This window comes from Lycorma delicatula, chromosome 10 (assembly GCF_047948215.1).
Source record: "Lycorma delicatula isolate Av1 chromosome 10, ASM4794821v1, whole genome shotgun sequence".
NCBI lineage: Eukaryota > Metazoa > Arthropoda > Insecta > Hemiptera > Fulgoridae > Lycorma > Lycorma delicatula.
The window spans coordinates 59,527,525-59,543,603 of record NC_134464.1 but is presented as its reverse complement, the minus strand read 5'-3'; the positions used below and the strand labels follow the sequence as shown (position 1 = coordinate 59,543,603).

Sequence of the window (16,079 nt, the reverse complement as noted above, 5' to 3'; positions counted from 1 at the left end):
ATGTAACGTAAACAGTAATAAATAAGTTTTTATCAATAATTAATTAATAAGGAACCGTATATTTGGTCACATATAAGAATTTATTTTTTTATTGTAACAGACATTTATTTATTACAAATGCTATAATTTTGATACAAGTCATTAATTTCCGAACTCGCCAGTAGATCTGTCCAACTGATATTCCTTTATAATTTTAAAAATAATCACATTCATTCATTATACGCTCCCAGTTCATAATACTGTTTTCCGCCTTATAAATGACACATCTAGATGTAGGATATACATTTTTTCTCAGATTGGCACTAAGACATTAATGGCCGGTTGTTATGGTAAACATGGACACACTTTCGCTTCTGGGACGGTCAGGTATAATAGCTTGATTCTGTATCAGCGAAGGCCATCTTTTATCTTCAATTCACATCAAGGAGATATTGTCAAATAGAAACTCTATATTTGTCGTTAATAAAGAGCTTTGCTGAATGATAAAGATAATATATATGGCTGCTGAAGCAAGATTTGTGCGCCTTTTTTTGCCAAAAGATCGGCGTATTCATTTACGTAAATATATACTCACATGGGATGGAGGACGCTAAAAAATCACCTCCGTTTTTGCAATTTGTGACTTTTTAACCGCGGTCCGTATATTTAAGATTTTTGAAGATGTTGGATGTTGAAAAGATGTGATTGCCAGAATAGGTTTGAGTCTTAAAGATAGATAGCATTAACGAAGGGGTGTATTCGTACCAAAAATTGTCGGAGGGTTATGTCGATCGTAGCATCTCCCCATCAAAGTTTGAATTGTATTTCCCGATTGAATGGTTAAAAGAGAAGAGCTCATAGTCCGACATCGGTATTACTTTTTTGGTCAGAATTTGAGCCATCGGTGTACACCCATAGCCATCCATTTTTGGGTACAGTGTACCACGGAAATTTTCTGCCAGACAGTTAGGTTAAGGTCTTTCTTCCTGATCTCCAACTTATATACTTCAAGTATATAAGTATATACTCACTGTGCGGTTTAGAGGGCACGTTGGTGAAAATTCTATTTTCACCAGGACCTCTGTCCTGCTTGTGCTGTTGGGCAGAACCTTTCTGTTAATTCTGTGACGTACCGGAAAAAACCTTTTTGTGTTTTTAAGTGATATTCTGCCCGATAAATTCAGAAACTGATGAAATGTAATCGAATAAGTTATTCATATCGTGATTTAGCCAGTCGCTGCACCTCAGAAAGTTTAGGAGCGTTTTTAATAGTTACCAAAAAAGTTTGAATAAGAATTTTTTTACAGCTTCCGTAATGAGCCGTGTGGCCGATTCTGAACTAGTTCTAGGCCAGATGTGTCAGCAGTTATTTGGTTTTCGCTACCGTACAGGATCATTGGTTTTATATAAATCCTAAAAGTGTCGTTTAGAACCGACAGTAACCCACTTCTTACCAGCTACCCCTGCTATTATACCAGCTGTACGTAAAATATATTTTACTTTGCTTCAACAAAGACTTTACAAAATGAAAAGATTACTAATTCACTGATACTTATGACATGAAATTTTAAAATTTGATTGTAAACTACCGAGACCCGGCTGCTGGGGCAGGTCTCGGGAACTCCACAACCGGGTCTGGTGTCGTTGGCCTTAGCGGTTAAATGCAGAGGCAAGATGAAAATAAGGAAAAGATCCGGAACCGGTGAGCCGACCTGTCAAACCGGTAGGTGGGGAGGCTCATTAGAATCGCAAGGACACTCCCCTGGGCTGAGTAATACTTGATTGTTGAGCCGGCCCAGGGGAGCAGGAGAAAAATGGAGTAAACTTAGAATTACTTAAAATTTTTCAGGAAAGTCCAAAACTCATATATTTTCAGCTTGGAAATATATTGTCATTTTCAAAAGATTTATTGCCAAACAGTTCAGATGGTCATTAGGTAGTTCACTTTTTTTAATTTCGTGCTTCTCTGAATTGGTCAAATATCGTAAAATTTCTAGAATTTCAATATTATTACTGCTCATTGTGTATTCCAAAATTAAACTGTCGGTACGTCAAAACAGGTTTAAAAATTGATTTGTATACTGCTGTTTTAAGTTCATTTGAGGGTCGAGGTTGTATGTTGTATCCCGATTAACTGGTACTTACTTCTCGGTGTTTCGTTTTTGGCTTCTTCCATGCGAGACGACGATACAGATTCCTAGATATTTGAAGTCCTTTTCAAAGAATACGGAAATGAAAAGAAACATTTACGATTTATGAAGTAAATATATTGAAGCATTTTAAAGTTTTTTTGGATGAGTAATTCAACATTTAGGCTTGAGGCTTGTACATGGGAATATGAAATGAAAATCTTGTAGCGTATGAAAAATTCCACGCCTGACTGGGATTCGAACGCGGGATCTCCTGATAAAAGGCCGAAACGCTAACACTCTGCCAAGGAGTATTATTTATATTGAGTTGTATATTTCTATAACACTAAAATTATTGGACAGATTTTTACATAATATTGAACATAATAATTATGGAAGGTATAAGCTATACCTTCCTCTATGAATCCTATACCCCTCCTCTATGAATCATGAGACCTTGCCGTTGGTGAGGGGGCTTGAGTGCTCAGGGATACAGAGTAGCTGGACCGAAGGTGCAACCATATCGGAGAGGTATCTGTTGAGAGCCAGACTAAGGAATGATTCCTGAAAGAGGGCAGCAGCTCTTTCAGTAGTTGTTAGGGGCGTGAGTCAGGACGACTTAAACGGCCGTATCAACATCACTCAGTCCTCTGAGTACTGCGCAGCTGAAAGCAATGGAAAACTACAGCTGCTTTTTTTCCAAGAAAATGTGGCTCTCTGCATTTTCACATAGCAATAATGGAGGCGCCTTCCTTGGTAAAATATTCCGGAGGTAAAATAGTCCCCCGTTCGGATCTCCGGGTGGGGACTACTAAGGAAGGGGTCACCAGAAAATTAAAAAATAACATTCTACGAGTCGGAGCGTGGAATGTTAGAAGCTTAAAAAAGGTTGGTAGGCTAGAAAATTTAAAAAGGGAAATGGATAGGGTGAATGTGGATATAGTAAGGCAGGCCACGTTTGGAGTATGTAAAACAAATTGTTGGGGATGTAGGATGTAGAGGGTATACTGAAATGAAACGACTAGCACTAGATAGGGAATCTTGGAGAGCTGCATCAAACCAGTCAAATGACTGAAGACAAAAAAAAAAAAAAAGCTATACCTCCAAACAGAAAAAAAGAAACATGAAAGTATCGTCATGTAATAAATAAAATTACATAAAAGTATGTTCTGACATTTTCATCGAGATATGACATCCCCTACTCCTCATCTTCCTGATCCTGAAAGATAAAAAATAAATTAACAAAATCAGCATCTAAAACGCATTTAATTATTTTCAAGATAGTTTTAAAAGAGTACTTAAAAAGAAAAATGCTACCTTAACTGTTGGAGAATCACCTCATCCTACTAAAAAAGAATATTTTCAACTTAAAAATTCTTTGAAATCAGTATTTCATATATAGAAGCCAGTTTACTAATGTTATGAAAATTAATACTAGTGTATTTCAAAACTTGTTAATTCTAAAAAAAATCAACTTATCTACTACACAGGCGCGCGCGCACGTAATCATACTGAATTTCAACTTTCTAGATTGACACATTCTGTGATAAAAAAAATTAATAGATTCAGGTCCCATATATAGATAATAGTAAGATTTACTTATCATATCAAATTTCAGTTGGTTTTACGTTAACGCAGTTGGGATATATGAAGTGTTATTTAATTTCGTTACCCTATTTCCTCCTTCTAAGAGTTTGTCAAAATGAGACTTAATCATCATTTTTATACAGATAATTAATTATTAAACCGTAATAATATTAATAAAAAAATCAGAATTTAGTAATTTTTTTTAATATTTGAAATATTTGAGAAAGGGATGGTTTTTGTTTGTTTTAAAAAAATGGTTTTTTCAAGTAACTAATTGGGGAAACCTTTCCATTCATGAAAGATTAAAAAAAAATAACACGATCAATGTCCTACAATATGTATAATATAAAAAATTAACTATTATGTTAAATTAATAGAATTAATAAAATCCCAGTATTAATTGAAATACATATATTTAAAATAATTGAGGAAAGGGTTGATATTTTGAAGAACTATTTTTTCTATTATTAGTAAGTAAAAAAAATTTATCCTTCGGATATTTTATTGAATTATGAAACCCCTTACCATTATATCGTTTCAATTCCTAGACACCTTTTAAAAAGATCTTTTTAAAAAAACATTATAGTAGACTCGGTGTCCCGTATCTAGAAGTCATCCCGCCAAATTTCAAGTTCAATGTCAATAATTTTCTATTACTGTTAAGTAGCAGGTTATCGCTAAGCTACGGTCATGGAAATCAGGAAAACTCTTGAAGAAAAATAATTTATATTAGAGTATTGATAAATATTATTTGCCCAAATAATTGAGGGCCCAAACGAATAAAAGATTACAGAGTTTTAATTATTAACATACATATCTTATTTGCTTTTGTCTGCAAGGTAAAATATTTGAAAAGAAATCCATCTGAAATTTATAAAATAAAAAAGTCGAAAGTATTTTTTTTCTTTTTTCCTCTTTGAAAAAAGTCTTTGTGTTTCATTTTATACATTATAGTGATTTCCTATTACCTATTTTAATACATTGATTTATTTATATTTGTTTCTTTTTTTTAAAGTTTTTATTGTAATTTATTTTTATATGTTGGTTGTTTAGAGGCGATGCGTTCCTGGAGCCGTACATGCAGGGCCTTGGGGCAGAATCACACCATCACCATCATTTGGAAACGACTACAGTCATTAAAGAAACTACAAGGAGTGATATTGAACTCGGCCTCCGTAATAGAAGTGTTACTTCCTCGCCGACAATTCCTCCGACCCATAACCATAACGAAAGGGAAAACGATGAGCCGGATAACAACGGTTTATCCGCAACTCATGATATTTCTCAACAGTTCAGACTTATCGATTTGGAAGGAAGCCAAGGAAGTCTCAACCAAGTAAGTTGTTGAAACTTTTTTTTTTTTTTTTTTTTTGTCTTCAGTCATTTGACTGGTTTGATGCAGCTCTCCAAGATTCCCTATCTAGTGCTAGTCGTTTCATTTCAGTATACCCTCTACATCCTACATCCCCAACAATTTGTTTTACATACTCCAAACGTGGCCTGCCTACACAATTTTTCCCTTCTACCTGTCCTTCCAATATTAAAGCGACTATTCCAGGATGCCTTAGTATGTGGCCTATAAGTCTGTCTCTTCTTTTAACTATATTTTTCCAAATGCTTCTTTCTTCATCTATTTGCCGCAATACCTCTTCATTTGTCACTTTATCCACCCATCTGATTTTTAACATTCTCCTATAGCACCACATTTCAAAAGCTTCTAATCTTTTCTTCTCAGATACTCCGATTGTCCAAGTTTCACTTCCATATAAAGCGACACTCCAAACATACACTTTCAAAAATCTTTTCCTGACATTTAAATTAATTTTTGATGTAAACAAATTATACTTCTTACTGAAGGCTCGTTTAGCTTGTGCTATTCGGCATTTTATATCGCTCCTGCTTCGTCCATCTTTAGTAATTTTACTTCCCAAATAACAAAATTCTTCTACCTCCATTATCTTTTCTCCTCCTATTTTCACATTCAGCGGTCCATCTTTGTTATTTCTACTACATTTCATTACTTTTGTTTTGTTCTTGTTTATTTTCATGTGATAGTTCTTGCGTAGGACTTCATCTATGCCGTTCATTGTTTCTTCTAAATCCTTTTTACTCTCGGCTAGAATTACTATATCATCAGCAAATCGTAGCATCTTTATCTTTTCACCTTGTACTGTTACTCCGAATCTAAATTGTTCCTTAACATCATTAACTGCTAGTTCCATGTAAAGATTAAAAAGTAACGGAGATAGGGAACATCCTTGTCGGACTCCCTTTCTTATTAGGGCTTCTTTCTTATGTTCTTCAATTGTTATTGTTGCTGTTTGGTTCCTGTACATGTTAGCAATTGTTCTTCTATCTCTGTATTTGAACCCTAATTTTTTTAAAATGCTGAACATTTTATTCCAGTCTACGTTATCGAAAGCCTTTTCTAGGTCTATAAACGCCAAGTATGTTGGTTTGTTTTTCTTTAATCTTCCTTCTACTATTAATCTGAGGCCTAAAATTGCTTCCCTTGTCCCTATACTTTTCCTGAAACCAAATTGGTCTTCTCCTAACACTTCTTCCACTCTCCTCTCAATTCTTCTGTATAAAATTTTAGTTAAGATTTTTGATGCATGACTAGTTAAACTAATTGTTCTGTATTCTTCACATTTATCTGCCCCTGCTTTCTTTGGTATCATAACTATAACACTTTTTTTGAAGTCTGATGGAAATTCCCCATTTTCATAAATATTACACACCAGTTTGTATAATCTATCAATCGCTTCCTCACCTGCACTGCGCAGTAATTCTACAGGTATTCCGTCTATTCCAGGAGCCTTTCTGCCATTTAAATCTTTTAATGCTCTCTTAAATTCAGATCTCAGTATTGTTTCTCCCATTTCATCCTCCTCAACTTCCTCTTCTTCCTCTATAACACCATTTTCTAATTCATTTCCTCCGTATAACTCTTCAATATATTCCACCCATCTATCGACTTTACCTTTCGTATTATATATTGGTGTACCATCTTTGTTTAACACATTATTAGATTTTAATTTATGTACCCCAAAATTTTCCTTAACTTTCCTGTATGCTCCGTCTATTTTACCAATGTTCATTTCTCTTTCCACTTCTGAACACTTTTCTTTAATCCACTCTTCTTTCACCAGTTTGCACTTCCTGTTTATAGCATTTCTTAATTTCCGATAGTTCCTTTTACTTTCTTCATCACTAGCATTCTTATATTTTCTACGTTCATCCATCAGCTGCAATATATCGTCTGAAACCCAAGGTTTTCTACCGGTTCTCTTTATTCCGCCTAAGTTTGCTTCTGCTGATTTAAGAATTTCCTTTTTAACATTCTCCCATTCTTCTTCTACATTTTCTACCTTATCTTTTTTACTCAGACCTCTTGCGATGTCCTCCTCAAAAATCTTCTTTACCTCCTCTTCCTCAAGCTTCTCTAAATTCCACCGATTCATCTGACACCTTTTCTTCAGGTTTTTAAACCCCAATCTACATTTCATTATCACCAAATTATGGTCGCTATCAATGTCTGCTCCAGGGTAAGTTTTGCAGTCAACGAGTTGATTTCTAAATCTTTGCTTAACCATGATATAATCTATCTGATACCTTCCAGTATCGCCTGGCTTTTTCCAAGTGTATATTCTTCTATTATGATTTTTAAATTGGGTGTTGGCAATTACTAGATTATTCTTCGTGCAAAATTCTATAAGTCGGTCCCCTCTTTCATTCCTTTTGCCCAGCCCGTATTCACCCACTATATTTCCTTCCTTGCCTTTTCCAATGCTTGCATTCCAATCTCCAACTATTATTAAATTTTCATCTCCTTTTACGTGTTTAATTGCTTCATCAATCTCTTCGTATACACACTCTACCTCATCATCATCATGGGCGCTTGTAGGCATATAGACGTTAACAATCGTTGTCGGTTTAGGTTTTGATTTTATCCTTATTACAATGATTCTATCGCTATGCATTTTGAAATACTCCACTCTCCTCCCTATCTTCTTGTTCATCACGAAACCTACTCCTGCCTGCCCATTATTTGACGCTGAGTTAATTACTCTAAAATCACCTGACCAAAAGTCGCCTTCCTCTTCCCACCGAACCTCACTAATTCCTACTATATCCACATTTGTCCTACCCATTTCCCTTTTTAAATTTTCTAGCCTACCAACCTTTTTCAAGCTTCTAACATTCCACGCTCCGACTCGGAGCGTGGAATGTTAGAATGTTAAGTTGGAATGTTAAGTGGAATGTTAGAGCGTTAGAATGTTAAGTTGAAACTTAAAGACATAAATTATAATTTTATGTATGTTTATAATTTATTTATACGGTTGTATTTAGTTTTTGCGATAGTTGAATATACTGATAATGGACCTAGGACTAATCGAGATAGAAATTTTCAAAACAAAAATTAAAAACAAAATCCTACGGTTTTTTTAATTATTATTGAAGTAGGTTTGAATTTTGCCAGTTAATTCTAACTAATAAATATGTTGTAGTTATTTCACATTATACACCAAAATTGTTCATGAATCGTATTGGAAATTAATTTTGAGCGTTCTGTTTTTCTTAATGATCTTTTAGAGTTATATTCTAAAACCAAGTACTTCAAACGTACCAGAAAAATGTTTATAATTTAAAAAAAAAAAAACATTTTAAGCCTCGGGTGCGTTCGAAAAGTAACTCTACGCTTATCAAGCACTAGTATAACGATTCGTAAAGTCGACTGACCTTACAGTAGTTAGAAATAATCCTCATGATCATTCAGAGTATTTGCACGCGTTTCTTCTTTTATTCGAAGATTCTTAGAAGCTGTTCATGTGAAATGTTCTTGATGAAATCACGATCAGCAGTTAGAAGTTTCTGCAGGCTGTGAGGATTTCCTCGATAAACATTACTTTTTGCATAACCCCTGAAGTAAAAATACGGTGAGCTTAAGTCCAGAAAATGAGGTGGCCAGAAGCCCTTAGAAATGATTCCATCTCCGAAAACACTATGCAGTAACTTTACAACCGTAGGTACGGTCATGTTAAATCGAAGCGTTATTAATTTCGTCCTTGGTTAGCTCTCCCATGAACGGATGAATGATTTCGCAATAAGACGAGCTGAATTTATTGTTTCTGCAAAGAATATTGGGCTGGTTATTATTCTTTTGGATTTTGCAATCCTCAACAGTCTTCGGTCATGTAAAATTTCATGTACGGTACGTGAGCGTCAGCATACCATAAACATGAGTTCTGAGCGTACACAACCTGACAAATATAACCGTACCTCATTGGTGTAGAAAACATACTCCAGAATATCGTAAGAATTGCCCGCTAAAGGCTAGAAAATGGTGAAATCATTCACAATATTGAATTCACTTCCCACAGTCTGCGGCTAGTAACCCTTGAACAGCTCTCTTTTTATCTGGGATGATTCTGGGCTTCAATCTACCTTGTATGCAGTCGCAACACCAATGTTTTCTTTCGGGTCAACTACCGTAAGGCAATGTCGAGACTACGTTGCGTAGAAGCTAATATATCTTCGCAGATTTTTCATTACTTGTCTGTCACTTCGCTCATTGTCTTTTACCGATCTCGCCTCCATAAATTTCTCGACTAGCGCTCTTATACTGTATCGATTACGAACCGGTGTATCTGGAAATTTTACGGAAAACTCGTCTTTTGTTGTTATTATGTACTCACCACACTTGGAGAAATATTCGCTCTTCTACAGTTAACACCATACTGAGCGCATACGGAAGATACGCTCCAGTCATTCAAAGGCGATGAACACACAATGAACAATAACCTGACACACTTTCTCGTTTCAAGGTCACCAGACCGACTTGCCCGCGGAATCAAACTGCACATATGCAGGATTAAAAACCTTTATAAAAAATATTTGCGGCGCATGGAATACAATTCATATATTTATTTATGTTGGTGTGTATAGTTACTTTCCGAATGCATTACATTAATTTTTATATAAGGAGGCTTTTGAATGAGTTTTGGATTTCTAATTGGCTAGCAATGGGCTTTTTATTCTTTTCCCTGTTTAGCTTCCGGTAATTACCTTTCAGATAATACTTCAGAGGATGAATGAGAATGATATGTATCAGTGTAAATGACTTGCAATCTTGTACAGTCTCAGTTCGACCGTTCCTGAGATGTGTGGTTAATTGAAACCCAACCACCAAAGAACACCGGTTATCCACGATCTAGTATTCAAATCCGTGTAAAAATAACTGATTTTACTAGGATTTCAACGCTGGAACTCTCGAGTTCCTAATCAGCTGATAGGGTAGACGCGTTCACCACTAGACCAGCCTGGTGGGTTGGCTAGAAATTGGCTAGTTTAATGTAAAATCACGCTTTTATCGGCAAAAATACTAATTAACAATACTCTCCGCCAATTAACAATGTTACCTGTTTAACAGAGGTTGCATTTGTGTATTTAAAATGAAACTAATAAAAATTTAACGGGTTATAATTTTTTTATTGCTTAAAGGAAGTTTTTTTTTTATTTGGAAAATATTTTTTATCTCTGGAAGCAGCTTAAAAAAAACATTTTACGTCTCGTCAGAGTTTTAACGCAATCGAATTCTATATTTACTATTAATATATATTATCTTTTAATAATAAATTGCTAGATTTTTGTTTAACATAAACGATAAAAAATATTTATTTTCAATAAAATTTTCTAAAACTTTATTAGTTACTTTGACTGTAAGTAGTTTGTAAATATTTTTTCTCACACGAGGAAAAATTACGATCTGCAACTTGATATAGGTGTTAATTTAGATATGAAAAAAGTTAGTATCATGAAAAAAGGTATTATTTTCCGGGAGAATAATAAGCAAATGGTTGTTTAAATTTTATAAGCCGATCTCCGTGGTGGATTGGTAGTGTTTCTGCTTTTTATCCGGAGGTTCATTGTTCGAGTCACGGTCAGGTTTGGCATTTTTTCTCTCTTTCGCCATCAAAGGTGGACTTCTCTCTTTCAAGTCAATTATAGACATTTAAACACCTAAAAAATGTATAAATTTCAGAGACATTCGTATGTTGCTTATATATACTTTTTTCAATGTACGAATGATTTTTATCTGTTAGTATTGCGTACTTGAGTTGAAATGTTCTGCTATAATGCGATAGGGTGGAGGTCAGCGACCCAAAAAATTGATTTTTATGTCCATATTTACGAAAAAGAAAAAAGATTACATCTGATCTCATATATGGGGTTGAAAAGATATTTTTCGTTCCTGGAAAGGGGAAAGAGAGGTAGTCGTGTTATATATCTTTTTTCACTCTCATCCCCGTCTCCGTTTCTTAACACTCTATTTCAAGAAGCTTGTCGTCGTCTTTCTGATGGTAAGGCGGAAACGTCAACCGTTCTACGGAATTCCACATCAAAGGAACGGATCGGCGGCGAATCGGTTGCGACGACGCATTGTCGAACAGTCACCCCAATACGGTACTTCTCAATAGTATACCTCGTCTGTGACATTTCACGGTAATGGAAAAGAAATTACTCTCAGACCATTGTGTAGATCTCTTTGCCGTCGCCGGATTATACTTGAAAGGCATCGTAAGGTGAAGTTAAAGAAAAAAATTGCTATTCGTAAGGATGAAGGAATCGTCTCGACTAAGTGATAGGAAATGGATTTTAGTGTAGTACACCGATGGAATTACACATCTTTTGCTCTCGTTCTGTTCTTTGCTTCCTTTACTTATATTTATTTCTTACCTTCAAAAGGATTCATTTTTAGAATCGAATCGCATATTACATTTTAAATTTGATCGCATTTTTTGGTGTAAAGTATACATAATCTTTTTGATCTGTCCTGGTACAGATTACTTTAATTTCAAAATGAAATATTTTTGTACACTTTTACAAACAAAGTAATGAAAGTGCATTTATGTATCTTTAGTAAATTAAACTGCTTTTCAGGTGATAAACATCTTCCGCATTATTTTACCCATTTCACATCAGTATGTGCATTTTAGCAAATATGCATTTAGTGTAAATAAATGGTCGTTTAATTTGAACATCCTTTACATAACTTTATGTGATATAACAATAAACGCTTATTAAACAACAAAACACAAGGAATTAATTGATAAACGTAACAGGAAGCTGATTTTTGACTACTTGTAATAAAATTAATACTAAAATGAATAACGAAATAGTTTCAAAGATATCTAACTACGAGGCGCGGCTGATAAATTTTGCACATATATACGTAGCATGGGAATGAAATAAAAAATGAATTTTTTTTTTGTCTTCAGTCATTTGACTGGTTTGATGCATACTGGTTTGTTTTTTAAAAGTCATCAGAAAATTAAAAAATGAATAAAAGTACAATACCGTAGCTAAAAAATGCAGTATTTATTTTTCAATATAATCCTCGTTTATACTGATACACTTTTCCCAACCTGTGACAAGTTTTTGCATTCCGTCACTGAAAAATTCTGGCTGCCTTTCTCTAATCCAAATGGCTTCACGTCATAGTTTCCTTCACCTCATCGTCGGTGGTGTAATGATTTTCTTTGAGATCCCTCACGAGAAGAGGGAAGAAATGGAAGTAGCACGGAGCCAATTCCGGCGAGTATGGCGGATACGGAATAGGCTCAAACTTTAGCTTGCGAAGAGCCATCAGAGAGTTTGCGCGGTACCTATCGTGCACAGATTTTACGGTAACCCAATTGCTCGAGAGTATGGCCTACTCATTCTTTAGATATGCCTAACTGAATAGCGATGAGTTGCCGGGTGATTCGCCGGTCACTTTGAAGCAAATCGTCCACCTCCTTACGATGTTTTGCATCAGTCAAAGAAACTAGTCGTCCGCTGCGAGGTGCGTCCTCAGTTGTCGCTTTACCAGCTTCACATTCGCGAAATTTCAACGCCCACCTATTCACAGTAGTCCTGACATCAATTTTACCACCGTAAACCGCTTTTAAACAATGAAAAAATGTCGTACGATTCACATTTTCTAGGGTTATAAATTAGATCACTAAGCGCTGTTTTAACCGTGTTTTTTGGCCGTACTTGACTCCACATTAACTGCTACTGAAAAGAAACTGGTAAACGGATTTCAATGCATTATCGCAGGTTTGTAGAGGGGGATTTTAGTTATCATGTGCTTCCACGCCCAACTCGATACTAGTAGCTTTTGTCTCCGTGTAGAACGCTAGTGTAGAAAATTTATCAGCCGAACCTCGTATCTATATTGTTAACTATAAGTCAAAGGGGTGAGTCGTCCATCTGAAGGGACAGCCTCTAGTCGTACTCCAACCACCCTTGCTGTTGTGTATAATCTACCGGCTGTTCATAACGATAGTCTTCTTTCTTCTTTAAAGGTTATTTTTTCCTTACAGTGTTAAGCTACGTAGACAAAGTCTGAATATAGTTACACCCTAAGGTCCATGAGCAGGTACATTATTAATATTCATTGCCATTACGCCAAGAAGAAAATAATGGGTACAGTTAAGGTACCATCAGTGTGCACGGCGCTCATTTCGAATATCTTTTGTCAAAATGTAGTAAATATGTGTACTTGATTTGAGTGTTATTTCTTCCCTTCGTAGCATTGTCACTTTAACATTTGTGGTTGACGCATTTCGGAATATCTTCATTCTCAAAACTACTTTTAGCATCGAGTGTTCTGATTTGGGATCGTCGAAATAAAGTTTCATGAAATTAATCTTTCTGTTTATTGTAACAATTTAAAATCTTTAAACATTACATCGAATCGAGTTTATTTTTTAATTAATTATCTTCTGTCCTTTTAATTTTAGCTCTAAATATAAAATATAGCAAAATGTTAAATTTGTAAACTTTTGCTATTGTAATTATACGATTTCATTTAATTTATATTTTTATTTTTCCATGAATTCCTAAAATATTGCAAGTCGCACCTTTTATGTTATAGTCTGTAGCTGTTCAGTTTTAAGCCGCTCACCTGGTGTATTTCTTAAATTATTTATCGGTGTATAAAAGATACCCACCTCTGGAAATAAAGCGTAAAAGTACAATTCTTATTAATACTATTTCAGGTAACACGAAAACGTAAATTGAAATTGATCTCTTTCTTTTTCAGTTGTTACTGTAAAAATGTCAAAAACATGATTGCAATAATTAATATTAACTACTTTTTAAATTTATTTTTTTTTTAGTTTTAAAGTATTTTAATTTTTATCGAATTAAAATACGTAATGTTACAGTATACATAATGTCGAAATAAGAAATTTCAGTAATTTTAAATTCAGTTTGTTTCATCGACTAAAAATTAACATTTTTTTTTTTTAACTAGTTAAATGTTTTTAACGTTAGACTGTTTTTGATGATAGTTATATTAATGAAACAAAAGAGGTGGCTGGTAGAACGTGCAGAAGTTGCGGCAAGGGTGCAAACCACCAATGGAAGGGAGGTCCCTCGTTAGTTTACTTGTTCACTATCAAAAGGGTTAAATAATTTCCGTCGTATTTATAGTAAATCACAGTGTATATAGTATTTTGAAAACAATGACATCGTTTAGATTACCGTACGCTTAACTGGTTACTCGATCTAACGACTTGTTATTCGATCTTCGTAATTAGTGTTCCGTACTAGCTACTGGTTAATAATAGAAAAATCTGATGTGGACACTACATGACTTCCTTGTACGTCTGTTAACTTACATGAACACGTCTTAAATGAAAATTACATAAAATTTTATTTCATTAATAACTTCTGTGAGGAGGATGAAATGGGAGAAACAATACTGAGATCTGAATTTAAGAGAGCATTAAAAGATTTAAATGGCAGAAAGGCTCCTGGAATAGACGGAATCCCTGTAGAATTACTGCGCAGTGCAGGTGAGGAAACGATTGATGATAGATTATACAAACTGGTGTGTAATATTTATGAAAAAGGGGAAGTTCCGTCAGAAATTCATGTTATAGTCATGATACCAAAGAAAGCAGGGGCAGATAAATGTGAAGAATACAGAACAATTAGTTTAACTAGTCGTGCATCAAAAATCTTAACTAGCTACAGAAGAATTGGGAGGAGAGTGGAAGAAATATTGGGAGAAGACCAATTTGGTTTCAGGAAAAGTATAGGGACAAGGGAAGCAATTTTAGGCCTCAGATTAATAGTAGAAGGAAGATTAAAGAAAAACAAACCAACATACTTGGCGTTTATAGACCTAGAAAAGGCATTCGATAACGTAGACTGGAATAAAATGTTCAGCATTTTTTAAAAAAAAAGGGTTCAAATACAGAGATAGAAGAACAATTGCTAACATGTACAGGAACAAACAGCAACAGTAATAATTGAAGAACATAAGAAAGAAGCCCTAATAAGAAAGGGAGTCCGACAAGGATGTTCCCTATCTCCGTTACTTTTTAATCTTTACATGGAACTAGCAGTTAATGATGTTAAAGAACAGTTTAGATCCGGAGTAACAGTACAAGGTGAAAAGATAAAGATTCTACGATTTGCTGATATAGTAATTCTAGCCGAGACTAAAAAGGATTTAGAAGAAACAATGAATGGCATAGATGAAGTCCTACGCAAGAACTATCGCATGAAAATAAATAAGCACAAAACAAAAGTAATGAAATGCAGTAGAAATAACAAAAATTGACCACTGAATGTGAAAATAGGAAGAGAAAAGATTACGGAGGTAGAAGAATTTTGTTATTTGGGAAGTAGAATTACTAAAGATGGACGAAGCAGGAGCGATATAAAATGCCGAATAGCACAAGCGAAGCGAGCCTTCAGTCAGAAATATAATTTGTTTACATCAAAAATTAATTTAAATGTCAGGAAAAAATTTTTGAAAGTATATGTTTGGAGTGTCGCTTTATATGTAAGTGAAGCTTGGACAATCGGAGTATATGAGAAGAAAAGATTAGAAGCTTTTGAAATGTGGTGCTATAGGAGAATGTTAAAAAACAGATGGGTGGATAAAGTGACAAATGAAGAGGTATTGTGGCAAATAGATGAAGAAAGAAGCATTTGGAAAAATATAGTTAAAAGAAGAGACAGACTTATAGGCCACATACTAAAGCATCCTGGAATAGTCGCTTTAATATTGGAAGGACAGGTAGAAGGAAAACAATGTTGTAGGCAGGCTACGTTTGGAATATGTAAAACAAATTGTTAGGGATGTAGGATGTAGGGGGTATACTGAAATGAAACGTCTAGCACTAGATAGGGAATCTTGGAGAGCTGCATCAAACCAGTCAAATGACTGAAGACAAAAAAAAAAATAACTTCTGATATTTTTTCATATTTTTTTTTTTTGTTATTATTGAATTATTATTTATTGTAGATTTTTTTTACAATCATAGGTTAATAATTATTAATAAATCAATATATTTAAATTAATTTTAAAAAATTAAA

General features: G+C 34.5%; 1 protein-coding gene across 5 annotated transcripts in view; it reads left to right on the top strand.

Moving 5' to 3' along the window:
* The window catches only part of LOC142331610 (protein sprint-like), a 747,263-nt gene that overhangs the window by 533,543 nt on the left and 197,641 nt on the right, over nt 1–16,079 (top strand). For all 5 annotated transcript variants that reach the window (XM_075377633.1, XM_075377634.1, XM_075377632.1 and 2 more), the window contains one exon: nt 4,749–5,031. In XM_075377633.1, the coding sequence (XP_075233748.1) occupies nt 4,749–5,031 (283 nt within the window). The remainder of the gene's footprint in view (nt 1–4,748; nt 5,032–16,079) is intronic.